Raw genomic sequence first — 12,141 nt, 5'->3', positions numbered from 1 at the left:
AAGAGCAACAACTCTGTTCTTTCAACTGCTTTCTTTGAGGTGAAGAATACAACACAAATTGCTTCTACAAAGCATACAGAACAATTTTCTCTCCATGTTTATATCTTTATGAAAGAAATTTTAAAAGAATAAAACTTCATATATTTTCAATAATTAACAATAGTTTTTATCTTGCAAAAGAAAATAATCTTTAGTAACATTCCTGAAGATTGACTGATCAAAGTTATCCTAATTAACTTCATGTCTAAGGATTTTATCCTGATAATATAGTAACTAATGCCTATTGAATACTTCACATATGTCTGGCATTGCTCTCCTCATGTTCATATGTTAAGTAATTTAACACTCACGACAGCCCTATGGGATAGATCAGGGGTGTCAAACTCGTTTTCACTGGGGGCCACATCAGTCTCACGGTTGCCTTCAAGGGGCCGAAATAATTTTAGGACTGTATAAATGTAACTACTCCTTAACAGTTAAGGAGATGAAATTATATTCGGCCCTTTGGAGGCAACCCTGAGGCTGATGTGGCCCCTGGTGAAAATGAGTTTGACATTCCTGGGATAGATATTATCATCTCCATTTCTGAGATAAGGAACACTGAAACACAGAATAACCAAAGTCACATAGCTAGGAAGTGACAAAGCCAGGATTTGAACTCAGGGAGTCTCCCTCCAGAGTGGTGTTTGTAACCATAACACCTACACTCTGCACAAAGATACAACCACAAAGATACTAATCTCCGAGTTTTTTAAATTAAGCAAAGATTGGAAAATTAAAATTAAATGATTAATCAACTATAGCATATCCATACAATAGAATACTATGGTGCTATTAAAAACAATGTTGGGTAAGCATTTAATAACATGGAAAATGTTTGATACATTACATGAAAAAGTATGTTAGGAAACAATCTAAATTTCTTTATTTAAATGTGCACAGAGAAAAGACTAGAAGAAATCTAGCAAAATGTTATCTCTGAGCATTAACTTTATATGTGATTATTTATTTAACCTAATGTATCAATTTTCTATAAAGAACAATCATCACTGTTTCAATAAAAATTATTTTTTAATTCCTTTTCAAAAAGTAATTCAGTTTTAATTGCTTTGAATAATGTCAAATTGTATATTCAATTGTAGATACACTTGACTTCGCATGTACATTTTTACTTAACTTTACCTTCCAAAAGCTGTGAACTGACATTGACAAAATCAATTTTCTTCCGGAGATAGCGCTGATTCAATTTCCAAATGCATGAAATAAATGCATTCTTTTCAGCAGTGCTGCTGGCAACCCATTTATATATTTTTTCAAAATGTAAATCAAATTCAGGATTTTCCTGAAATAAAAACACAAGATACGGTTTTGGATCATATCCCATTTTCATTATTGTAATATCTACATTTCGGCAAAAGTAAGCTGAAGCTGTTCTTGAAAAAAACAAATCACCATTAAAAATCAGCTAAGTGACTCACAGAGAATGGCTCAGAAAATTCAATTTATAGCAACAATGTTATTTACCTCCCCAAACAAGCTGGATTAAAAAAAACAACAACATAGAGTTTTGATAATTTTCTTCCCATCCCCCTGAAGCATATGAGTAAAAGTACAGGATGTCTACTTAACAGCTTTGTGTCTCAGCTTCCCAATCTGTAAAATGACAATGGTCTCTAGTTTTGATGTGGACCTAATTTTTCTTTTTCAATCGCCTATTGGGTTTTAGAGTTACATCTCTTCTTTGATAATGTACTATTATTCATAACTGTGATTTGACACTAATTCCTTGATGAAGAATGTATCTTCTCATTATCACATACGAGAAAAAAATACAATCTATATCCTAGTGTGGTTTTAAAGAACATATCTGGTAAAAAGGAGAGACTGCCTTTAACTGTTTTCAATTCTGAAAATAAAGAATGATTAAAGGTGTCTCAAAAGTCAAAAGAAAAGTTCAACCGATGTCAAGAACTGCACTGTGCTCTGTGCACGTCTCCTCAGCCACATCACAGCAATGACGTCATGCCCGCCTAATTCGCCTCTGAATGTGGAACTGCTTGACTGCCATGTCAACAAATGAAAACATACGGACATACACTTTTCTTCACATCTGAAGAATTAAAAAAAAGGCTCCAATGTTCTTAATATTCTACAGAAGGCTAGTAATATATTTAATTAATTTAAAGTGCTATTTAAGGGGGAACAAAATGTGAATAAAGACCTTAAAGGCAAGGGAAGTTATATCAGACTTTTACTGTGAAGACTTGGGATACTTTAGAAATCAAGATTTGACCTTTGTGTGGTATGATCATCTATATCATAGTAGCACAGAACTACTAATTTGTTTAATTTGTAGCTCAATAAGCAGAATTGAGTGTCAAAAGATTAAAAACCTCCATTTACAATGAAAAGGTAGTTGCCTTATTACTTACAAAAAAATCTAAGAGTATTGGCAACTAATATGAAACTTGATGGGAAATGGTCCCTTCCCTGGGAATATTTCCCATAATGCCATAAACCAAGCTGAGTGCTCCAGTGGCAACACTCACACAAATCAATGTGTGATACTAAATGGCTAATGTTAGGCTGTGTATAAAAATTTTATGTTTGATATCCATATATAGCACACACACGTCAGGGTGCCTACATAAAATGAAAAAAATCCATTAAGCAAGTCAGCAATGAGGCATCATCTGTGAGAAAGCATTCAAATAAGCATTCAGCCAAGTTAGCAAATTATGCAACTCAATGGGGTTATGAAGTGCAAAACTATTGAAGGAAAAAGGCTTTAAATAAAGGTGTGTTTCTAAAAAGCCCTTAAAGTATTTTCTCTTAAACAAAAACCTACCAAGAAAGTCTCTACTCTAAATCCTTCTCCATGGTAACAGAAATTTGTTAAATAACTTATTAAAGATGTTTTAAAATCCCATTTTAATTTCCTTTCCAAATACATACACATGTGTATGCTCAAAGCATGTACCAAACACTGGCTCCACATTTTTCTAAAAATTGGGTGCTCCTTAGGGATAAAAGCAAAGGCCCAGTTTGCTTAAAATACTTAAAGCAAAAGCGTTCTCTATATTTGAAGGAAATCTGAATTCTACAGATACGCAGGGCTCTCCTAAAGTGGTTTTTGCTTCATTTAAAAATTCTGCACCTGACTCAGCCATCTGTGATTTTGTCCAGCTTTCAGTTCCTCACAGGTCTGCACCAAAGTCAGAGCAAAACCAGAACTTTGTTATCAGATTGCTCTACAAAGGTGGTTTGTACTTCTTTGTGCCTTTTTAATAAATGCACCAGACTTGAAATCAAAGGGCACCTGTAATGATCTTAACATAAGCCTTGCAATTAGCCTCATCAACAGTACCGCTGGGGTTACAAGCATTCCCTGGAGCTCTGGAGGTGCCTTTGGGCTGTGGAGGAAGGTGAGGGATGGGCTTGGAGAGGATGAGGAGGGGGAAGCACCTAATTTAAACAGAGGAGCTCTACTTAATTTCTTTGAAAAAGGTATTGCTGTGAAAAGCGTTGAATTGTCAGGAATCCTTCAACATGATTACCATTTTATTCAACTTTCTTGGAGTTTGAATATGGCTAAAATGAAAGGTGTAAGATTTATCTCCTTATAGGTTATTCTTTAAATTCATTAAAATAAGGTGTGTAGGTCACTATCATTTTCTTTACTTGCACCACAGTCATCAGACCACGGCCTCAAAAGGCCAGCTTGGCTGCCCCAGCTGGTGAATTGACATTAATTCGTGAGGACTAAGAAAGACTCTCTTTGTTTATATTATATGTGATTTTAAACTAGGTTTTACTGGAACAATGATTTTTAAAAAACCACTCACAACATACTGCTTTAAAATATGTACTAATTTATGGACTTTATGCTAGGTATACCTGACTTAAATACAGAAATGTATAGAGTCAAGATTATTTTGCTCTAGTTTATGTAGCTTCTGCATAAACATAACTGTAGCTCAAGAAAGCAAAAACAGTGAATCAAACATACATATGTACTTATTTTCAGTAGCGTAAGAGTCAGGAGAGGGAGAATGGAAGATTGAATGATACAGTTTAGACGAATTCTTGGTTAGTCGGTGGACCAGAGTCACGAAACAAGATTAGACCATTTTAAAAGACAATATTATTCTATAAAATGAAAGATACCTTTGAACACGGATTGAAAGAAAATTAAATAGACGTACTTTAATAGCATCCTTGGCATCTACCACGGCAAGGTCTCGAAGGGCCCAAGCAATCTGCCTTTTGTAGAAATCTCCTTTATCAGATTTCTTTACTTTGACCACCTTCACCTGCACAGGGCGTTCAGTTGTCACTGTTAAATAAAACACACACTTTCATTAGAAGTATTGTTCACTCAGTCATTTACTCATTGCAAATATAGCTGTCAGGTGCCTGTACACGATACTAAAAAAGGAGTAATATTTCATAACAAATGCTATGAGTGAGCAATGCTCAGAACACTAATGAAAGAGTCTAAATCATACTAGAGGATCAGAGGCAGATCCCTTGAGAATTGAAACTCTTCAAATTCAACAATAAGAAAAAAATCTGATTAAAAAAAGGCCAAAGACCTTAACAGATACCTCACCAAGAAGAGACACAGATCACAAAGAAGCATATGAAAAGATGCTCCACAAATTAAAACAACAATAAGATAACACTACTCACCTATTGGTGTGGCCAAAATCTGAAACAATGACAACACCAAATGCTGACGAGGATGTGAAGCAACAGGAATTCTCATACATTCCTGGTAGGAATGCAAATGGTACAGCCACTTTGGAAAAGTTTATAGGTTTCTCACAAAAGTGAATGTATTCCTACCATACAATCCAGCCATTGTGCTCCTTTGTATCTACTCAAAGGAGCTGAAAACATACGTCTGCCCCAAAACCTGTACACAGATGGTTATAGCTTCTTTATTCACAATTGCCAAAACTTGGAAGCAACCAAGATGTCCTTCAGTAGTGAGCGGATAAACTGTGGGATATCCAGACAATGGACTGTTATTCAGAACTAAAAAGAAATGAAGTATCAAGCCAGAAAAAGACATAGGGGACCCTTAAATGCCGATTACTAAGTGAAAGAAACCAATGTGAGAAGGCTACATACTGTGTGATTCCCGCTATATGACGTTCTAGAAAAGGCAACACTATGGAGACAGTAAAAAGACCAGTGATTGCCAGGGATGAGGGAGAGATGAACAGGCAGAATGCACAGAGGACTCTTAGGGCAGCAAAACTACTCTGTATGATACTTTAATGATGGATATATATCATTATACATTGTCCAAAAGCATAGAAAGTACAATACCAAGAGTGAACCCTATGGACTTTGGTGACTGTGATGTGTCAATGTAGGTTCATTCTTGGTAACGAATGTACCACTGTTGTGAGTGGTATTAATAAAGGGAGAGGCTATGTATGTGTGGGGGCAAGGATGGGGTAGATGGGAAATCTCTACCTCCCTCTCAATTTTGTTGTAAACTTAAAAGTGCTCTAAAAAATAAAGTCTTAAAAAATGCATTACTGCTATTGAGTTATCATTATGATAGTATCAAAAAATCTAGGAATAAAGAAATACCTAGGTATAAATACAACACATGCACAAAGCTTTTAAAACCATAAACCTTGCTGAAAGACATTAAAGAAGACCTAGATAAATGGAGAACTGCACCATGCCCATGGTCAACACTCAATTCAAAATGCACATTCCCTCCAAGGTGAACTACAGATTCAAAACAATTCCAGTCAAAATCCCAACAGAATCTGGAACTTGACAAGTGGATTCTAAAACTTAGGTGAAAGAATAAAGTACCAAAACAAGACAAAATAAAAACCAGATATAAGAAAGAACTCAGAAACAGATACAGTCACATCACTAAAAACATGGATACAGGTAAATTAAAGACTAAAATATGAAAGATAAAATTATAAAACTTTCAGAAGATAACACAGGTGAATACTTTTATTATCCAGGATAGAAAAGGAAATCCTAGGTAAAACACAAAAAAGGGAAGCCATAAAAAATAAGACTGATCAATTTGACCAGGCAGGGGAGAGCAACAGGGAAAAAGGTGGGACAACTGTAACTGAGTAACAGTAAAATTGTGTGTGTGTGTGTGTGTGTGTGTATAAAATATGATCGTGACACTTAAAAAATAACAATAAATTTCATCAAAAGACATCATAAAAATTGAAAGCACAACCCACAAACTGGGATATATATAAACAACAAAAGATTAGTATCCAGATTATATAAAGAATTTTTTAAAAATCAGTAAAAGGACAACCAACACAATAGAAAAATGAGCAAAAGGCCTTAACAGGCAAATTTCTTAGACAAGGAAACTAAATGGCTAATTTGTGAAATGAGGCTCAATCTCATTATTAATTAAGGAGATGCAATTTAAAACCACAACAAAATGCTATTTCACAGCTACCAGACTGAAAATATTAACTACATCAAAATCCAAATATTACACCTTATATGTGAGATAGAAATTGTTTGTATCTATTCAATATTTAATTTTAAACAATTAAAAAAAATGCATTCGCTGGTCCAACAGTTTTTCCAATTATAGAGATAACATTTAAAACAAGGAGGAAAAGTTCACTGAGGAATAAAAGAATGCCGAACAAGAACTTTTTATTACTAAATACCCACCTGTGGCACATAAAAAACAGTTCTTTTTCTTTTTTCCTGCTTTGCAGACGTTGACAATACTCAGCAGGCGCTCATCGTTTGGGGTAAAAATGTCTCTCTGTAATGCATGTTTGATTGCTGTCATCTTCACTCAGCTGAACAGATCGGGAGTATAGATATTAAGCTCATTCTCAAAATCATCCTCTTACATGTTTCCATTTATGATTAAAAATTATCTTATTTATGGGCTAATAAGCCCAGTAAAAAATGCATTACTACACTTATACCATAATATAAAAAGCTGTATATCTGGAAAAGAAACTAGAGAGCTGGTGGTGGTGTCAAACTCTAAAATCTTTGGAGGTGCTCATCAAATATTACAATACAAAAAAAAGATTTAAGAAAAAAATTAAAAACCCATGCTCCATCTTTAAATATGCATTTTCTATATAAAGAGCTTTTACCACTCAATTACAACTTAACAAGAAAAGGACAAATAACTCAAAGACTGAGCAAAGGATTTAAAAAAAAATTTTTTTTAGATTTTATTTATTTATTTTTAGAAAGAGGGGGAGGGAGGGAGAAAGAGAGGGAGAGAAACATCAATGTGTGGTTGCCTCTCGTACACCAACTACTGGAGATCTGGCCCACAACCCAGGTATGTGCCCTGACTGGGAATCGAACCAGCGACCTTAGGTTCACAGGCTGGTACTCAATCCACTGAACCACACCAGCCAGGGCAGAGCAAAGGATTTTAAGCATATGAAATGATGCTCTACATCACTAACATTAGAGAAATGCAAATTAAAACCACAATGAGATTCTTACCACTTTACCCCCACCGGGATGGCTAAAAGTTAAAAGACAATTATTGGTAAAGATGTGGAGAAAAAGGAACTCTCATACTGTGGTTGTAAAATGGTGAACCACCTTGGAAAATAGTTTAGCTATTCCTCAAAAAGCTGAATATGAGTTAACATATGATCCAGCAATTCCACTCCTAGGTATATTCTCAAGAGAACTGAAAACTTATGCCCACACAAAAAACTCACACATGGTCACAGCAGCATCACAACAGTCACAAAGTGGAAACAACTCTAATATCCATCCACTGATAAACTGATATAACAAACTGACATGTAATCCATACAGTGTAATACTATTCAGCCATAAAAAGGAACAATGTAGTGATAGATGCTAAAATGTTGATAAATCCTAAAAACATACTAAGTGAAGGAAGCCAGGTACAATGGGCCACATATTTTATGATTCCACTTATATAAAATGTCAAGTAGACAAATCCATAGAGACAGAATGATTTGTGGTTGCCAGGGGCTGGATCAAAGAGGAATGGGGAGTGATTGCTAATGGGTATGGGTTTTTTTTTGTGCGTGTGATGAAAACTTATCCTTGAATTAGATAGTAGTGGCATATACTAAAAAACAATGAACTATACACTTGAAAAGGGTGAATTTTATGGTATACGAATTCTATCTCAATAGGGCTGTTATAAAAAATAGGTTTCCACTTATCTCCTTTTTTGCATGTAATTCAACATCATTCTAAAATATCGGCTTAAGTTAAATATTTTTCAAAATCTCTTTTCAATCTTATTTTTTGAATATATATAGTGTATTATATATATTACTATTTTCCAATGCAAATGTAGAATTTCATATATGTGAGCATGCTTAGGAAATTAACTTCTAACACCATTTCTATAGAAAAAATGAATTGTGAGTTTTAAATAAATGACTTAGAATGAATTTTTGTAACACAATGACACTTTTGTAAACTAGGTGTCTCCTCTAATTTACTCAATCTGTGAAAACTATTATCTTTGCTCCAACTCAAAAAATTGCTTTTCTCACAAAAATCAGATCTTCCCCCTTTTGCCTCATCTCAGCCTCTACTCTTCTGCCCTCCCTCTACTCCCTGGTTTCTTTGTCCCTCTGACCTCTCTGAGCTTCTTTTTCAACCTGGCCTGAGCAGTGTTCATTTCTCTACACCCACACCACCCCTTCAACGATCTTACTCTGCAGGTCAGTTTACCCTGTTTATAAATCTCCATAAACTGTATTTTTTTGTCCACTTCTCTTGGGCTACTACATGCCACTTAAGAATACCACATGTCCTTGTTCACTGCATTCATTACAAACATCTAGATTTCAACGTTGTTCAGCAACCTCTAACACTTCTTTTGATGATTCCTCTTCCTACTCGGCATCAGCGTTGTTGGAAATCCTTATTTATCTTTTCCAGCCCCCAGCTCTAGCGTCAGCCTCCTCCCTCTCTGCAAATGACTTCACCAACTACTCTGCAGAGAATATAAAAGCCATGAAGTACAACTTTCACCAATTGCTTTCTCTTCCATCTCTGTACATCTTAACCTCCATCCCGCCTATCACTACATGTCCTTGCTACCAATTCCTTAATATGTTCTAGGGCCTACACACTGTGTTAAAAGCTCTACTCCACCCTATCCCCAAGCCACACGGGATACTGGCCAGCTTACTTGTGTTTTGTTAATGCAATTTCTGTTTTCTGGAATGCTCTTCTCCCTGGGAAAGTCCAACTTATCCCTCAAAATCTGTGAAGTAGTCACACACAAAGAATAATCCCTTTCTACTTCTCTAATATTTCCTCTCTACTCTGCTAACACAGCACTTAAAAACCAATTTTCTAGCTAGTTGTAATCTCTGCCCCACTGAAAGTACCTCCTGATAGACAAGGATGGTGTCTTTCTCATCTTTGTATTGCAGAACTTGGCAAGGACCAAAATGATAGCACCAAATAACATGACAACTACAGCTTCCCTAAGCTTAGTTTCCCCTTCCCAACTCTCACACTCAGTTCAAAATCTGTCATATTTGATTCTCCTCTATTGTCAACATGAAATCTGCTACCACATTCTGTTGATTTCCCCTTGTTCTACACAAAATTTATCCATCCATTTTGTTCCCACTGTCAACACACTAAACCAGGTTCATATCAACTATATTTATGTAACAGTACATATCTGATTATCTCTTTGCAAGCTTCCACACCCCCAAAACCCTCAACAAACAAGTCATATTAAAACTCAGCTTTCGTCACAACATGCCCTTGTTGAACGTTTTACTAAGATTCCCAAATACAAACCTTCCACTCCAAGCCCTGTTGTCCACTTTGGTCTTTCAATCTTTGCTTAGGTGTTTTTCCACGCAGGGAGTATCATCTATGCAAACCCTGATTATCCTTCATAGTTTACATAAAGTTAACTCAATAAAGATATTAATCCAAATTGATCTCTCAATTGCTATAGCACTTAACTGTATTTACTAACCAATCGAGCACTTGCTCCAAATCGCTTCATGAGATGGTAAGCTTGTGGCTCTCAGGCACCCTCTCGGAAGAGAGAGACAGGGGGCGGGGGGGAGGTGGAGGGAGAAAGACACACTTTGGCGTAGTTTTGTGTTTTCTTAGTAGGTACTCAAAAAATATCTCTTGAGGTAGCCTGAAGAGCAAAAACAGGTCAAATGAATGACTATTAGTGGCCAATGCTTACATCACAGTCCCTCTTTGATTAACAGCAGTAACCGAGTATTTGGTAAGTGGTAAAAAGAGAGGGACTGGCCATACCTCATAAAGGAGTTAGACATAATGAAAGGCACTCTGTGACCCTCATTCAATCAGCAAATACTGATGTCTACTAAATGCGAGGCGCTGTTCTAGGTTACAGCGGTGACGATGACAGATGCATTCAAGAAGAGCACCAGGGGCTCCATGGCATTTACATTCCACGGGTCAAGTGATCAGTCTTTACGAGGCACTTTTCCGTTAAGACAGCGAATAATACATCAGTAGAGATCCTAAAACTATTTTCCAGATTGATGAATCCATGTCTGACCGCCTTCCAGAGGCAGTCAGACATTGCTTACTCTGTGCTGGTTCTTGTTTCCTTAAATCTAGCCGGACCATTACAATGCGTGACAAACGGCTTGTCAACCTGAGTGTCCGTGTGGGTTGGGCCCCGTGTGCTACGGAAACATCTCAGCGCGTGGAGCATTGTCTTTCAGAGTAGAAAAATGTGCTCGGACACAGGAAAATGTACTCAAGAGATTTAAGGGGGGGGTGTATTTGGACAAAAAGGGAAAGGCATTGTCACGCCCTCCTGTCCTGGTCCATGCCCAAGGGCAAATGATCGGGATCGTTTGCCCAAATGAAATATGGTTCCTATGGGCGGATCCGTTAAGGGATGTGTGAGGATTGCTCTCTCCGTGCCCCCAGGGCAGCAAGGAGCTGGGGGTGCTCCAAGCGGACTCTGCGCCTTACCCAGGGGCAGAGAAAGGAAGGGAGGCCTGACTGGAGCGAGAGGTGCCGAGCCAGCATGGGGCAGAAGAGCCGCCTGAGACTCCGGCGCCCGCCTGTCCGCCGCTGCCGGGGCTACTGGGCAGCCGCCACCCAAGGCTTACCGCAAGGCCGGACCGAGCCCGGCTGTGCCGAGGCGGGTCCTCCAAAACCGAGACGCGATGGGGTGGGAGTGCCACCGCTAGTAAGGAGGAGCCCTCAACAGAGAAGCGAACGGGAGGGCGGTTCAGCCACCACTTCCCATATCCGGGCACGTGACAAGCTGCCACGCCGGAAGTCGATCCGGCGGAGAAAGAGGAGGCGGAGATGGGCGTGGAGAGGCGGGGCCAGGTCTCGTTGGAGAGGCGTGTCAAGGACAAGCATTGGCGGGATTTCTGTGGCTCAGAGATAGACTCGGGACCTGAGGATTTGCTGCTGTATTTATTTATTCAGATATTTTAAGCAATTTATTTAAGAAGAGATCCGATGAAGTGTTAACGAAATGATCCCTGTGCACAGTCAAGTTTGAGAAGCGCAGATGATACTAATGTTGCTGGTTGCAAGGCAAGTGGATGCATTCCCTCTATATTCTTGGTAACTGTTTTATGCCAGGCACTTCGAGGGAAGTGCAAAGGTGATTCAGGCATGAATCCTATCCTGAAGAAGCTCAGAGATGCTACGGCTATACAAGATACACACAAATACTTATAAAATAAGTAAAGTAAGTGACCAAAATTAGGTACAGGACAAAAGTGTGCTGGGAATTAAAAGGAACGATTTCTTTGCTCCTGCACAAAGCAATCCTTTGCAAGGGTTCTGCAGGGATCCGTTCACGACAAATTGTGCCACTTCCAGTGCTGGAGCTACAAAAACAGAGATCCCACTCAGAAGAGGGCACACTCTCATCAGGGAGACAGAAGTAAATAGGTGGATAAATTACAGACTAGTGAAGCAAACCCAACGACCGAGGTAGAAAAAAATAGACTACGTTCCATGGGAATGAAAAAGAGGTAGTAAGTATTGATAACTCACTCTGTCAGGGGTGGATTCACTAGATAGAGACAAATGAGCTGTGTAAAGCTTCTTTCAGAGTTTATCTAAAGATATACTTTGTTGGAAAAATCAACAGAAATAGGGACATGT

The 12,141-nt window shown here is 37.9% G+C and overlaps 1 protein-coding gene across 9 annotated transcripts in view; it reads right to left on the bottom strand.

Annotated features, from left to right (window-relative positions):
• Positions 1 to 11,264, bottom strand: part of EXOC1 (exocyst complex component 1) — a 44,685-nt gene extending 33,421 nt beyond the window's left edge. For 8 of the 9 annotated variants that reach the window (XM_024579983.3, XM_024579992.3, XM_045185938.2 and 5 more), the window contains exons 1-4: positions 11,124 to 11,264; positions 6,691 to 6,824; positions 4,206 to 4,336; positions 1,183 to 1,342 (exon numbers count right to left, since the gene is read on the bottom strand). In XM_024579983.3, coding sequence (XP_024435751.1) covers positions 1,183 to 1,342; positions 4,206 to 4,336; positions 6,691 to 6,814 — 415 coding nt within the window. In that variant the 5' untranslated portion in view covers positions 6,815 to 6,824; positions 11,124 to 11,264. Of the gene's footprint in view, positions 1 to 1,182; positions 1,343 to 4,205; positions 4,337 to 6,690; positions 6,825 to 9,994; positions 10,166 to 11,123 lie in introns of all 9 variants that reach the window. The other variant, XM_045185944.2, reaches the window with a different exon arrangement.
• Between the last annotated feature and the right edge of the window lie 877 nt (positions 11,265 to 12,141).

The sequence above is a fragment of the Desmodus rotundus genome, chromosome 4, assembly GCF_022682495.2.
Source record: "Desmodus rotundus isolate HL8 chromosome 4, HLdesRot8A.1, whole genome shotgun sequence".
Classification (NCBI taxonomy): domain Eukaryota; kingdom Metazoa; phylum Chordata; class Mammalia; order Chiroptera; family Phyllostomidae; genus Desmodus; species Desmodus rotundus.
This window is presented reverse-complemented; position numbering and strand designations above follow the sequence as displayed.